At 47.5% G+C, this 15,720-nt stretch overlaps 1 protein-coding gene across 2 annotated transcripts in view; it reads left to right on the forward strand.

The window, feature by feature from the left end:
- The window catches only part of LOC122924813 (phospholipid-transporting ATPase ID-like), a 156,405-nt gene that overhangs the window by 77,099 nt on the left and 63,586 nt on the right, over positions 1–15,720 (forward strand). For both annotated transcript variants that reach the window (XM_044276263.1, XM_044276262.1), the window contains exon 3: positions 5,662–5,720. In XM_044276263.1, coding sequence (XP_044132198.1) covers positions 5,662–5,720 — 59 coding nt within the window. The remainder of the gene's footprint in view (positions 1–5,661; positions 5,721–15,720) is intronic.

The following is a 15,720-nucleotide window of genomic DNA, read 5'->3' on the forward strand; positions in this document are numbered from 1 at the left end:
AACGCTAAGCGGAGGTAAAGGGGGCGGTGCGCGCTTGACTTCAGGCGAGAAAGCCGCTGCCCCCTTACATAGCGAGGCCAGTTGAATAAAAGTCTTTTTTTCAGACTTTTGGCGCATTGTACAGAAAAGACACAGACACCTTTATAATCATGCTACAGGCTGCAGTAAGGTACTGCTGGCGGTTTAATATGCATTTTCTAGGTGACAGGTTCCCTTTCAATATATACACAACAAAGACTTCTAAAGGAGCGGTGAATGGATAACGCAGCAAACGGAGAGTGAGATGAATGAAATTGCCTGGAAGTGGAAAAAATGTGTAGAATGGAAGAATGAACGCTGACAGTTATTTCGATCAGTTAGGCCTCATGCACACGACCGTGCTGTTTTTTGCTGAACATAACGGGCAGCCCATTGTAGACATGCCTATTCCTGTCCGCAAAACTGACAAGAATAGGACATGCTATATTTTTTTTGCGGGGCCTCGGAACGGAGCAACGGGTGCAGACAGCACACAGAGTGCTGTCCGCATGTATTGCGGCCCCATTGAAGTGAATGGGTCCGCACCCGAGCCGCAAAAACTGCAGCTCGGATGCGGACCAGAACTACGGTCGTGTGCATGAGGCCTTATTGTGAGCCAAAACCAGGTGCGGGCCAAAAACACAGAACAGGTGCAAATGAAATCATTACATCTGATCTCTGAGGAGGTTTCACCACTGGTTTTGGATCACAATAAGGCCTCATGCACACGACCCTTGTTCTGGTCCGCATCCGAGCCGCCTTTTTTGTGGCTTGGGTGCGGACCAATTAACTTCAATGGGGCCGCAAAAGATGCGGACAGCACTCCGCTGTCCGCATCCGTTGCTCCGTTCCGTAGCCCCGCAAAAAAAATATAACATGTCCTATTCTTGTCCATTTTTCAGACAAGAATAGGCATTTCTACAATGGGCCGCCCGTTCCATTCCGCAAATAGCGGAAGGCACACGGGCGTCTTCCGTGTTTTGCAGACCGCAAAAAACTGAACGGTCGTGTGCATGATGGAAATAACTGACCAAATATCTGAAGTGTGAACTCAGCCTCACCTGTGGATATTGATGTGAGGACATATCCAGACGCTCTGTGACACTGGATAAACGGATCTCAGGGAGGCGGCGCAGGTCTGTGCGCCAACTTCAAATGCCTGGGGCATGTGTGAGGGACAGGGGACAAGCGTGTGAGATGCTGACTCTCTGAGCGCAAGTCGGACCAAGGGATAATAGGAGATGTTTAGGCGATTGGGAGATGAATTGCAGGGAAGGGATTGAGAGGGGAAAATAACAGAATGGGAAATGTGATCAATGGAGCACTATAGTGATAGTAAATGGTAGCTGGGCTTATAGATGGTGTGAGACATGATAAGGATAGGCGACTATGCCTGTGTATGGACACGGGAGTGTATGTGTAATGTACTGTGCATTGTGAGCACACGACAGCACGTGATTCCCGTCAGCCATGGACTAAACACGATTGTGGGCAGCCAGGTATAACCTGGTGAACCGAGATGAGTATCTGGAATTGTCCATATATACAAAAACAAAAATAATAAAAAATGTGATAAAAAGTCTCTTTCTTTTCTCTCTTCCTTCTCTCTCTCTTCCCCTTTCTATTATCGGGGTTGGGTAACTCCCTTAATGACAGTGATATCGATTAGAAGCAGGTATTTTCCAGACTTTCATTGAGTCCATGTGGTTCCAATCTTTGTAATTTGTATATCCAGAACATCTCCCGTTTTCTTAATCTCTAGAATTTATCTGGGAGGGATTCCTGGGTTTTCTCAATTGGTGTCAAGGAGAGAGATGCGCAATTACAGTTGTGGGTTTGCAGGAAATGCCTAGATACTCCGTGCTTCCTGTGTGTTCATTCTTTCTCTTAGAGATAATGTGGTTCGTCCAATATACCGTAAGCCACGCGTACATTCATCGAGATAAATGAGATATGATGATGAACAATTCAGAAAGCATTCGCCGGCGGTGTTACTGATAAACTGTCTTCTTCTAGGGGTGGTATATCGACAGAACTTGCATAAACGTTCTCCACATCGGAAGAGTTATGTTCCCCCTTGGTCTTGTTCTGCAGCTTGCTTGGGGTGATGAGGGTTATAGTATTATAAATCATTATCATGCCATGCGCTCCTGCGAAACCAGCAGTGTCCATAACAGGGAATCATATGCTCATACACGGAGCACGATTCCGGCACAGGACACGCTCGTCTGAAAGAGCTCTAAGCCGGTAACTTAATTTTCATTGGTCACATTGCCTATCTGCAAGTGAATGGGGCTGGGCTGCAGTACCAAGCTTATCCATTATCCAATGTATAGAGCTGTGCTTGTTAAAGGCTATGCACACCTTCGGAGGAATTTTATTTTTTTTAATGATTGCATTTTACTCATTTTGGGCTAAAAATCATTTTTTCAATTGGTCTTTATTAAAAATGTTGAGCTGTTCTGCCTCGAAGGGTTAACTGTTTCTCTAGCTGTGTGAATCTTTTAACCTTCACTTTGTGCTGTCATCTAATAACTCTTATCTATAATTTACTTAAAGGGCATAACCGCTTATTTAAGCCACATTCTTATCAGTAAGATAAGAACTGAGCTATAATGAGTGTTTATAAGGTCATAGAGCAGAGATAAGGAGTCCATCCGATTAGCTGGCTGACGGAGCAGAGAGAAAATTCAGATCCCTCTATTAGAGCATCTCAGCCCTACTACAGAGAAAAGGACTCCATATTTGTACTAAAGACCAAGTTAAAAAATGATTTCTAGCTTAAAGTTAGTACAAAGCAATAATACATTTTTTTTGCCTCAAATAGTGTACATAGCCTTTAAGCTGTGAGGAGGCCTTGGCACTTGTCTGAAGGCCCCTCAAACAGCTGATTGGAGGGGTGACAGTGAGTCGGACCCCCACTGATCTGATATTGGGGATCTATCCTGAGAATAGGCCATCAAGATGGAACTCTCGGAAAACCCCTATAAAAATGTTGCAAATACTGCATTGAAGTGAAGCATTACATTATGGCCATTGAAATCTATGCGCTTACTGTGTAATGTATGGAAACGTGGTGCCCTCAGGACAGAAACAATCTTATGTGTTCTGAATGGGGGACCCCATTCTATTAACTTAGAATTTCCTAATAGGGTACTGTATTTGAAAATAGATTTTCCAAACTAGACAGCCCCTTTAAGAAAATCTCATTTTCTTTTCAGCGGATTATGGTTGATACTCTATTCTAGGCGATCTGTCACTCGCCCTCCGGGCCCCCGATTATTTTTACTAAGTCTCTATTTTTATACCTGTCTGATTATTGTTATTGTAGTGTTGTTATGAGGCCCTGGCGCTCGGCCACCTTTGTTCTAATCTTCGGCCTGAGATGTCTGTATGTCATCATGAGTGCGGTCTATTTATAACGAGTTTATGACATGTACAGATCCCCATCGCATCATCCTCATTAAATGTACTCTCGTTTTTGGTGTAATTTGTCATATTTTGCTTAGTAAAATCCCGCCATTGTGTAGCCCTGCGTTTTATAGAAAATAAGGCCCTCTGCTTGTTTTGTTTTATTTCAGTTCAAAGCTATGGGGCACATTTAGTAAGACCGGCGGCGTTTTAGCGCAAAATCAGTTGGTAAATGAGACTTAAAAAATAAGAGTCTGAATCTACTTTTTTACTCCTGAGAACAGGCGCAGGCACTGTAGTAAATGTGCTCCCCTGCCTTCTAAAGATCAGAGTGTTTGTAATTACAGTCTTGTCTTTCGGACCGGCCCTCAATGCTCCTGTGTCCAGGGGTCTCCTGTGCTTGTGGTTGCCCTCAGTAGGACACAGCGATGGGTCCACGGTCCGGACGGACACATTGTTTGACTGGTTCCCATTGTTCCCTTGTGTTTAGACTTCTGCTTTTTGATGGCTATCGCCGTGAACTTTTTACACTTCCATTTTTGTAATAATTGTTTTGTGTCGAGGGTTGCTTGGCGAAGTTATGAGTTATGTGAGAAGGGAAAAGCGTTCTTCAGAAGAAATGAAAACTACAGCGTAAAGGGAAGAAGTGGCTCCAGACTGTGCGCTGCGTCACGGGGTGAATAGTGCATCACACGTCCTGTGTATCCTCCACACCCCGGGGGTCCCAGCTTAGAGGCTTCACGTCTCATTTTTAAACAAAGTTTAACGTATACATTAGAAGTACATGAAAAAAAAAAACATATAGAAATGTATGCAAATTTATGGTTAACTTTATGGGTTTTTTCATGCATACATTTAACGGATGTGCATATGTTTCAATATGTTTGTTTCCAATAAAAACTAGTGTCAGTTTGGGTGACAAGTGTGCTTACATTGCTTATGGATTACATGTGCCAGTGCCTGAGTTCTGTACTTCTGCTTTGGATGTGACTGGAGCATAATACATAGCTATGTGGGCACCATTGTTACTCCTAACCCTCATGGATGGTAATGTTAGTGTTAGTTATTTTATAGGAAGCTGTTGGGCTGTGATTAAGTTCCGCCAGTAGCTTTTAATTAAAGAAAACAGCCTCATGTTCTGAATTCTTACAGTAGCTAAGCACCAGCTGCGGTATAATCCTCCCCCGGAGAGAGAGACGGGTGGACATCATAGGACACGGTTATAAGCTCGCCACCTCCCAGCCTGATAGTGGAGACAATCACCCAGAGGCCGACCTCTTTACGTATTGAAGAAAACCGTATAATACCACATATAGAAACTCCAGCGAATCTGGCATACCCCACAGGTCTCAACCTCATGATGTGAATCACATCTTTTCCATGCAGTGGCCAAAATGACTATAAAAACAATAGTAAAAACGTATTCTAAATCTGTGCTGTCAGTGACTGGACTGAGACTTAATAAGCCCCTGCGCTTGCAGTGGATCCGCCAAAGTTATGAAAAGGTGCCGGCCTCTACATACCTTCGGTGGATCCGGTGCCGGTCTAAATGTAAGCCAGCTTCCTTGCTGTCTTAGGGTGCTTTCACACTTGCGGCAGAGGATTCCGGCAGGCAGTTCCGTCGCATGTTGCGGTTTTATCTCCGTCCTGAAAAGGCGAAAAAAGACTGAACTGAAGACATCCTGATGCATCCTGAACGGATCGCTCTCCTTTCAGAATGCATTAGGATAAAACCGATCAGTTCTTTTCCGGTATTGAGCCCCTAGGACGGAACTCCATGCCGGAAAAGAATTAACACAAGTGTGAAAGTACCCTTACATTTAGACCATTTTCTACACCTAAAACAGGCGTAGAAAATGGTAAATGAGATTGGCCTCCTGGCCCGCCGTCCCCTTCCCTGCCCACGCCATGCCCACTTTTTTATACCTGGCGTGAGCAAGTAAAAGTCGCAGATTGCGGCACAAATAACCTTTGCGCTGCAATCTGCCCGAGAAATACGCTTAATAGAGGTGTATTTCTGATCGTAAATGACCCCCATTCACTCACAGCAAGCAGAGATTTAAAGAAGATAACTGAAATGTGAATTATATTAAAAAGTTGCAGACCTTTTCTTGTAGAATGATATGAAACTGGAAATTGCTTAGATATTGGTAAAATGGGCGACCATTTCAGATGGTTTTATTGCTATTTAAATAAAAGGGGTTTGTAATAGTTTTGTCTTCCTCAATACAGAGAAAGAGAGGCGACTGCGAGCAAACGACCGCGAATTCAACCTCAAATTCAAGTATGCGGTGAGTTTAAGATCTGAGAATTGTTTTTGGGGGAGCAAAGCACTCAAACATGGTTACAAACTGAGTGCAGTGGGGGTTATTTACTAAAGACTGGCGTTTCATACACTGGCCTTGGTAAAAACCCTGCTGGCGAAAGATCCGACCAATTTATTAAGAGGTGCACGCCTCCTAATGTGCGGCAGAACAGAAATGTAATGCAACCTGCACCACTCTTCTGTCGGGCCGCCTCCTCTCACCTGCACCACTCTTCTGTCGGGCCGCCTCCTCTCACCTGCACCAATCTTCTGTCGGGCCGCCTCCTCTCACCTGCACCAATCTTCTGTCGGGCCGCCTCCTCTCACCTGCACCAATCTTCTGTCGGGCCGCCTCCTCTCACCTGCACCAATCTTCTGTCGGGCCGCCTCCTCTCACCTGCACCACTCTTCTGTCGGGCCGCCTCCTCTCACCTGCACCAATCTTCTGTCGGGCCGCCTCCTCTCACCTGCACCCAGCCTACTTCTTGGAAAAATGGCAAGGTTGTCTGAAAAAGCTTAAGAGTTGCAAATGTTATCTTAAAACAGCACTTCTGGCAAAATTTGGGATATTTCTAACCCAAAATATTGGCATAGAGCGCTAGTACATGACCCCAATTATTTAATCAAATTGTCTAAGTAAGTGCACACCTGGACCAGCCAGTGTAAAACTGCGTCAAATTTATCTCAGTGACCGATGCTGGATGAGAAATCTGGCGCACCTTTAGACTGCCTAGTCTAAGAGGCAATGGTATGAGGATAATATTTGAAGTCACTTTTTTTGAAGTGTCTGCTTTTTTTTTTAAATACAGAACACTGGGCGTGGCGCCAACCTCATAACAAAGGACACAAACAATTAGTTTCAAAGCCTACGCCAGTCAAAACGTTAAAACAGTCAAAATCTCTTCATTTTTCTGGCACAAAGCCTTTCTTACATTACCCCCTAAATCTTTATCACCTATTAGGTGGCTTACTTTGTGCCAGAATCGTATGTCTGAATTTTGGCTCATCTCAAGTCACGCCCCCTTTGTAAGCCACGCCCCTTTGGTTGACGCAAAAAAAAAGCAAATAAAAAACAAAACGGTTTATAAATTCTGTCTCATTTGCAGTACTTAATCTACCCCATTGTTTACGTGTTTTGCACGTTTTACGTCTACTGGGGTTTATTTACTAAAACTGATGTGTCACACACAAGTCTAAGGCTGGTTTCACACGGGCGTTGCGGGAAAAGATGCGGGTGCGTTGCGGGAACATGCACGATTTTTCCGCGCGAGTGGAAAGCGTTTTAATGCGTTTTGCACGCGCGGGAGAAATATCGCCATGTTTGGTACCCAGACCCGAACCCGGACTTTTTCACAGAAGTTCGGGTTTGTGTTCAGTATTCTGTAAATTTTATTATTTTCCCTTATAACATGGTTATAAGGGAAAATAATAGCATTCTTTAAAGGGAACCTGTCACCGGGATTTTGGGTATAGAGCTGAGGACATGGGCTGCTAGATGGCCGCTAGCACATCCGCAATACCCAGGCCCCATAGCTCTGTGTGCTTTAATTGTGTCAAAAAAACGATTTAATACATATGCAAATTAACCTGAGATGAGTCCTGTATGTGAGATGAGTCAGGGACAGGACTCATTTCAGGTTAATTTGCATATGTATAAAATTGTTTTTTTACACAATAAAAGCACACAGAGCTATGGGGACTGGGTATTGCGGATGTGCTAGCGGCCATCTAGCAGCCCATGTCCTCAGCTCTATACCCAAAATCCAGGTGACAGGTTCCCTTTTAATATAGAATGCTTATTAGAAGGTCAATTGAGGGTAAAAAAAAAAAAATTTACTCACCTCCTCCAATTGATCGCGTAGCTACCGGTCTCCTGTTCTTTCTTCAGGACTTGTCAAAGGACCTGTGGTGACATCACTGTGCTCATAACATGATACATCACATGATCAATCACCATGGTGATGGATCATGTGATGAGCACAGTGATGTCACCACAGCTCCTTTGACAGGTCCTGAAGAAAGAACAGGAGACCGGTAGCTACGCGATCAATTGGTTAATTTTTTATTTTTTTTAAACCCTCACTTGACCTTCTACTAAGCATTCTGTATTAAAGAATGATATTATTTTCCATTATAACCATGTTATAAGGGAAAATAATACAGTGAATAGACATTCATCCTAGCAACCATGCGTGAAAATCGCACCGCATCCGCACTTGCTTGCGGATGCTTGCGATTTTCACGCAGCCCCATTTACTTCTATGGGGCCTGCGTTGACGGGAAAAATGCACAAAATAGAACATGCTGCGATTTTCACGCAACGCACAAGTGATGTGTGAAAATCACCGCTCATGTGCACAGCCCTATAGAAATGAATGGGTCCGGATTCAGTGCGGGTGCAATGCGTTCACCTCACGCATTGCACCCGCATGGAAATCTCGCCCGTGTGAAAGAGGCCTAAGGGGTAATATATCAGCATACAACTTTCTGGTCTTTTTTGAGTGTCTGCTTGATTTGAAGGCATTTTTTGCAACAAATTTACAAAGTGTCGCACACCATTTGCTAAATTTGTCGCACAAGATGCCTGTGGCTAGTCATTGACAAAAAAAAATAACTTGCCAAGAAGGAGTGTTTGGAATCAAATGATACTTTCTATGTGTGAACGTAATGATGATATATGTAAGTGATTACATATTAGAGTGAAAGCAAAACTGTACAATTGGAGGCTCCAGGACCCTGTTGGGCCGCCGCTGGCCTGGATACAAGATGAGATACGGTTGGGCATGGAGGCATACGGGTACTGTATGGTATCCTGTGGCACTATTGCCCACAGATATTGCAGCTTTGTATCATGGGGCCAGAGGTCACACTACATTTTTTCCAGAAGAGTAAAAATACTTCTCTTACGCTGGGTTCAGACCTGAGCGTTCGCGATGGAGCGCTCTGTATGCGCGATTCTCTGGGCGTCTCACATACGCGGCTCCGGAACAAGCGAACACCCATTGTCGCGTGTTCCCGCTGAAGTCTATGTACGGGAACGCGCGACAAGACGCCCCAAAGAAGCTCATGTACTTCTTGGGGCGTCGGGCGTTTTACAGCGCAATCGTACGCGCTGTAAAACGCTCAGGTGAGAACCATTCCCATAGGGAATCATTGGTTCTTGCCTGTTGAGCATTTTACAGCGCGTAGGAACGCGCTGTAAAACGCTCAGGTGTGAACCCAGCCTTAGGCCTCTTTCACACGAGCGAGATTTCCGCGCGGGTGCAATGCCTGAGGTTAACGCATTGCACCCGCACTGAATCCGGACCCATTAATTTCTATGGGGCTGTGTACATGAGCGGAGATTTTCACGCAGCATGCTGTATTTTGTGCGTTTGTCACGCAACGCAGGCCCCATAGAAGTGAATGGGGCTGCGTGAAAATCGCAAGCCTCCGCAAGCAAGTGCGGATGCGGTGTGATTTTCACGCATGGTTGCTAGGAGATGATTGGGATGGGGACCCGATCATTATTATTTTCCCTTATAACATGGTTGGGACTGTGGGTTGCAGCCTGGAGTGCCGTGGCCCCTTCATTAACAGAGGGGGTGCTAGAAGTCAGAATCTCGCCAGTCAGATATTGATGGCTTATTCTAAGGATATTATAGATTTGAGAAACCCCTTTAAAGGGGTTATCCAATAGTAGAAATACTCCCCACAATGCCCGGGCCCCTCCTGTAGACTATACTTACCCAGTCCCCCGCACCCGCATCCCTCCAGATTGCTGCATGGCCGCCGCTGCATCTCCCCGTCGCATTGACCAAAACATCCAGCTATGATGCAGCCAATAGCAGGCCACAGGGACCGGGGACCGGGTAAGTAGGAGGGACCCCGGCAGTGTAGGGGGGTATTTCTACTATTCGGTAACCCCTTTAATATTCGTAGGGAGAGTCCCTGGGTAAATGCAAAATAGCATAAACCTGGCAGTGGACGCTGTAATGGTGGCCGCAGTAAGATTTCTGTGTTATTTTTTTATTTTTAGGGGGAGATACTCATTGCTGTTATCACTGATTAACGAGCGACACAAAGTTTGTTTCCATGGACACAGGCGTCGCTTACGTAAATGTATTAAAAAGGCATCAAAAGTGCCCTGCTGGGTTTTAAGCAGTTTATTTCAGGCATCGGGCTGTATGTAAGGATTATTATTTATCCAATTATTTATCTACTTACTGTAATTACACTTCCCCCTAATACATGGAGTCGCAGCGCTAACCGTGCACAGAGGGAGGAGTAATCCGCTAATTCCAGACATACTTGTCCAGGATTGATGACAGGGATTAGACACTGTGAGCCTGCTCGGAGATACCAGGAGAAGGTGATACTATCCAGAGCAGGACAACCCCAGTAATCTCAGATCCCACAGGGGCCGCATGAGAGGAACTTCCAACCATCGTAGATATTTATCTGCTGCATTATGGTGCCTTCTTTTTTCAGGGTGGTCTGAAGGACCAGCAGTATGTTACAGGTGATATGTAAGGTGCAGGCTCCTGCTTCATTCTTAATGTTCACTTTAACATCAGCGTCTTGGAGATGTTTTGATGCCCACTTGACCTGTCACAGATGACCTGATTGTCCAGGATTTTACAAGTGATGGCCTATGTTCAGGATAGGCCATCAATATCTGATCGACATGGGTCAAAAACGCCCCACATCAGCTCCGTCCACTACATAATGGGTGGAGCTGTGTAGTTCTGGTGCCAATTTTAGGTGCCGGAGCTACTCTGACATAGCAGATAGGTGGGAGTGTCGGATGTAGGACCTCCGCCGATCAAATATTGATGGCATATAGTGCCAGCCACATGACGGGGGTATTGTCTATGCATAGTTCGCCCCCTTCTTACCTCATTACACTTTCTTGTATCTCCCCATCACCCCCATTACATCTCTCCGTCACCATCCCCCGAACCCACATAAGACTCGGACCACTGACTGGAAATGTAATGGCCACAGCAGCCGTTTATTAAATAACAAATACATAAATAACCATAATAATAATAATAATAAATAGCCTAATAGCTTAACCCAATGGGGGAAGATCCTTGAAGCCCCAAAAACATTGAGCTGCCGAACCAGGGTGAGCCATTCTTGCCTCCAGCCGTTACCCTCAGCTCAGATGCACCCCCGAATGACCCCCCCCCCCCCTCAATTCACCACAACCGCTCGGTCCACCTGGGAGTCCAGCCCCACCGTGGGGCCCCCCGAAGTCCTCAAATTCCACCATGACCAACTCCAAGGACCCCCCCAACACCCTAGCCGCCGTGACACGATCAAACTCCCCAACATATCTCCTCCCCTTGCTCCAACCAACCCCCAAAAAAGGGGAGGGTGGGTGGGAGCTTCCTTCTCACCTAAAATGACTCCCTGCTTCTTCTTCCCTGCAGTATTTAACCCCTTAACTCCTCCCCCTTAGCTTAAACTGACCTATCCTAACCCTTTGCTCACCCTTTAGCCCCCCCCCCCCCTCTAACCTCGTCCTTCAATCCCAAGAACTCCGGGGCTCCCTAACCAAACCCCCCGTCATGGGGGCCTCCCCTAAAGGGCTTCACCTCCCCCAGTCCGGCCATTGCTTATCAGCTGGTGGTGCTGGTTGTTGTGGCCTGCTGACAAATCTTTTCCACCCTTTAGCCCCCTCCCCCCCCCCTCTAACCTCGTCCTCCAATCCCACGAACTCACGTCACCATCCCCCGAACCCACATAACACTCGGACCACTGACTGGAAATGTAATGGCCACAGCAGCCGTTTATTGAATAACAAATACATAAATAACCACAACAATAACTAATAATAATAATAATAATAAATAGCTTAACCCAATGGGGAAAGGTCCTTGAAGCCCCAAAAACATTGAGCTGCCGAACCAGGGTGAGCCATTCTTGCCTCCAGCCGTTACCCCAAGCTCAGAGGCACCACACCGAATGACCCCCCCTCAATTCACCACAACAGCTCGGTCCACCTGGGAGTCCAGCCCCACCGTGGGGCTCCCCCAATGTCCTCAATTTCCACCATGACCAACTCCAAGGACCCCCCCCACCGCCACGGATGCCCGGATTTGACCCCCTCAACTCCGGGCATTCCTCCACAACCTCAGGGCAACCTCAATGCCTTCCTGCAACGCCAAATTCAACATATCTAGACCTACGACGTTCAAGTACACCCCATCCGACCTCCAAAAGGGCCCCCACTTCACTCTCCAACTCCCTGTGCCTGACCACCACCGCCCCGTTCTGAGCCATAAAGCGCCCTATCGCCCTATTTACCTTCATCCGGGCCTTATTGACCGCCTCCACTGATCGAGCGTCCCTCCAAACCCGCCTCGGGACTATGTCCGACCACACGGTCACCATACCGGGGAACAATGACCATAGCCGCAGAAAATACCACTTGATCTCCTTTATCAACTCCCGAATAGGCCTAGCTGCCAAATCATTGCCTCCCGCATGGACCACTAATACATCAGGCGCCCTGTCCATCCGCGCAAACCAATGTACCTCTGGCGACACCCCCTTCCAGACCATGCCCCTGCGCCCAATCCATCTTACCACCGTGGACTCTCTGCCAAATCCCAACTGCTGGAAGTCCGGCCGAACCGCTGCCCGAACGGCCCCCCAGAAGACTTATGGGTGCCCCAAGATTCACACCAGAGCGGGTGCCGCATCTGCAATGAGAAGATTACAAGAACAATACCACAGCTTTTTACATGCACAAAACACACAATCCCCCCTCCTACAAACTTCCCATTCCCACAAAACTCCTATAAGCGATCTAATCGAATGTAAGACCGAAACCAAGCCGATTCCCAACGCCCAATCCGCTTGATAACCTCTTCTTCCAGGCCCAACTTTGCCGCTTCCGTTGCCGCCCCAATCCTAAAGGAGTGGCTGGAGTACCCCTCCCTTTCCAACCCCACCCTGTTCAAACACTTATCAAATACCGCTGAAAACTGAAAACAGGATAAAATAGTGCTGTCGGCGTGCACCAACAAAAGGGACGACGCCCCAACAATCCCCGCCCCATAGTCCTGGAGACATTGAACAGGGCACATATCACAACCCCCAGTCCTGAAAAGCACCACTCTCCGACCCAGACCCTCCACATCCGTCTTTGACCGATGGATCACAAACTCCACTCTATCTGCAAACAAATCAACATCTTCCCTCAAAAGCCCCCCACCCTGCTGACCGATGGACAAACCAGTTCACCCAACCGCATTGCTCCAAAAAACGCTAAAGAGAATGCCAAACAAAACAACCGGACTTCCCACTCTGAACTACAAACCCCCCGTAATTGACTCCCCAGCTGAACCAATAACGCGAACGACACCGGCCTCCTACCATCCACCCCGTCCCCATTTTTCGCCACCCTTTCAGTGCCTGAACCACCAAAAAGGACTTTGTAATATCAACCATTCGCCGTAACCTAAAACCAAATGCCAACCCTGCCATATAACCGTTAATCTTACTCACCGACCAACCCTCCTCTTTACAGTGGCCCAAAAACATTAACAAAGAAAACTCCAACTCCTCATTCGCCCCTCCCAAACCGGTACACCAATCCTCCCAAGCCCGCCAGGCCCTCAGATACATGGGCCACGTACCCGGCGCCAATGAAGCTTGGATGAGCCCCGTTACGGTTCCTCCAACAAATCCCACAGGCAAGACGGACACTCCAATCCAACCGCATATGCCTCCAGAGCCAACCACCGAAACCGATCCCACTGCGAACGAGAAAGGGCGTCAGTAATACAATTGTCCACCCCGGGCACATGCACCGCTACAACCCAAGCATTCAGCGACAAGCACTCCAACACCAAGCGCTGCAGCAGCAGCACCACTAACGGCGACGATGCTGACAAGCCATTGATTGCTTGAACCACCCCCATATTGTCGCAGTGAAAACGTATCTTCCTATCCCGAAAATGATCCCCCCATAACAAAACTGCCAACACAATAGGAAATAACTCCAATAAGGCCAAATTCCTCACCCAGCCCCGCTCTACCCACACAACCGGCCAGCACCCAGCACACCATTGACCCCCACAGAAGGACCCAAAACCCAAACCCCCTGCCGCGTCAGTAAGCAATTTAAAATCAAATGAATCAACAACTTCACCTATGAAGAGCGAGCGAATGGTGTACTGGTCTAGAAATGAACTCCACACCTGCAAGTCCACTTGCAATTCCCTCCCCAACCGAATGTAATGATGCGGGGCGACCACCCCTGCGGTCGCCTGCGCCAAGCGTCTGCAGAACACCTGGCCTATGGGCATGATCCGACAAACGAAATTGAGCTTCCCCAGCAGCGACTGAAGCTCCCTCAACTGTAACTTCTTCACCTGTCGAGCCCTGGCCACCAGCCCCTTCAAATCCTCCAGCTTATCCCTTGGCAATCTACACTCCATTCTCACCGAATCGAAAAACTATCCCCAGGAAGCTCAATTCTGTTACCGGACCCACCGTCTTTTCCTTGGCCAATGGGACGCCAAACATATCAAAAAGCGAACTCAACGTTTCCAACAATAACGCACAAACCCACGACCCCGGGGGGCCGATACACTGAAAATCGTCCAGATGATGAATCAGCGATTCACAACCTGACGAGTCCACAACTGCCCATTCCAAAAACGAGCTGAACGTTTCGAAGTAGGCACACGACCGCGAACACCCCATAGGTAAACAACAATCTACAAAAAAAAAACATCCCAAAAACACCCCAACAAATGTTGACACTCAGGATGAACCGGCAGCAACCTAAACGCCTCGATGTCCGTTTTTGCCATCAGAGCACCGTTTCCAAAACGCTTTACCCAACCCACTCAAACGACGTATAAACCACTGAACAAACCGCAGGGTCAATACCGTCGTTGACTGAGGAGCCCCTCGGAAACGACAGGTGATGGATAAGGCGAAAATTATTCGCCTCTTTTTTGGGGACAACTCCCAACGGTGATACCCGCAAATTAAAAATGGGCGGCTCCGGAAATGTGCCCGCCATCTGCCCCAGCGACACCCCCTTCCCCAGCTTCTCTCCCACCACTTCCGGATGCTCCCTAGCTAACCACAAATTTCTCCTGAGCAACACAGTCTCCCCTGGCACGAACGGAATCCTAAAACCCTCCGAAAACCCTGACCCCAACAACACCGCTGCTTCTCTATCGACGTACCAATCTAGATAGGACTGCATCTTTACCAGCCGCACCGGAGTCACCCCCTTTTCCATTAATATCCGCCCCTCTTTGCTTTCCGCTTCTAAAACATCTCGCCGCCCCATGATTTCCCCCACAACCCGAACATTCATGTTTAAATTTACATTTAACCCCGAAGCGACAGTTTCCATCGTTAAAGGCGAAACACAAGCCCTTAGCTGAGGCTGCTGCTGTATTGAGCGTCCCCCCGCTGCTCGCCTCCCCTCGAAAGGGCTGCCCAGACCGAACCGGAGCCGCAACTTTCAACCACAGTGCAATATCCTTGTGGTCCCACCGTATTTCCGGACGCATTGCTTTCCGCTGACGGAACTGCTCATCATATCTTAACCAAGCAACTCCCCCGTATACCCGGTAAGCCTCACCAATTGCGTCCAAATAAAAAAGGCCCGAACAAGCCTCCAGCGCCTTTTCCCCAATCACGCTAGGCAATATCGCGAACGCCTGCAACCAATTTGCAAACGTCTGCAGTATCAATCTAAAACTGCGTTTCTCCTCTTCCTCTTTTTTACCCTCGTCCCTGCGTACTCTGTCCAAATTGAAACATTCCAAGGGAAGCAGGGAAAATATCTCAACATATTCTCCCTTCCAAATCCGCTCCCTAACCTCGGGCTTCAAATGCGCCCCCAACGGACCCTTAAAACAGACGTAAACCTCCCCTTTTGCTTTATCGTCCACCCGCACATTACCTTACTCCACATCCGCCCCCGCCTGCCTCTGCACCGACACCCCTATGCCTGGTAACCCCCG

The sequence above is a fragment of the Bufo gargarizans genome, chromosome 1 (assembly GCF_014858855.1).
Source record: "Bufo gargarizans isolate SCDJY-AF-19 chromosome 1, ASM1485885v1, whole genome shotgun sequence".
NCBI classification, from domain to species: domain Eukaryota; kingdom Metazoa; phylum Chordata; class Amphibia; order Anura; family Bufonidae; genus Bufo; species Bufo gargarizans.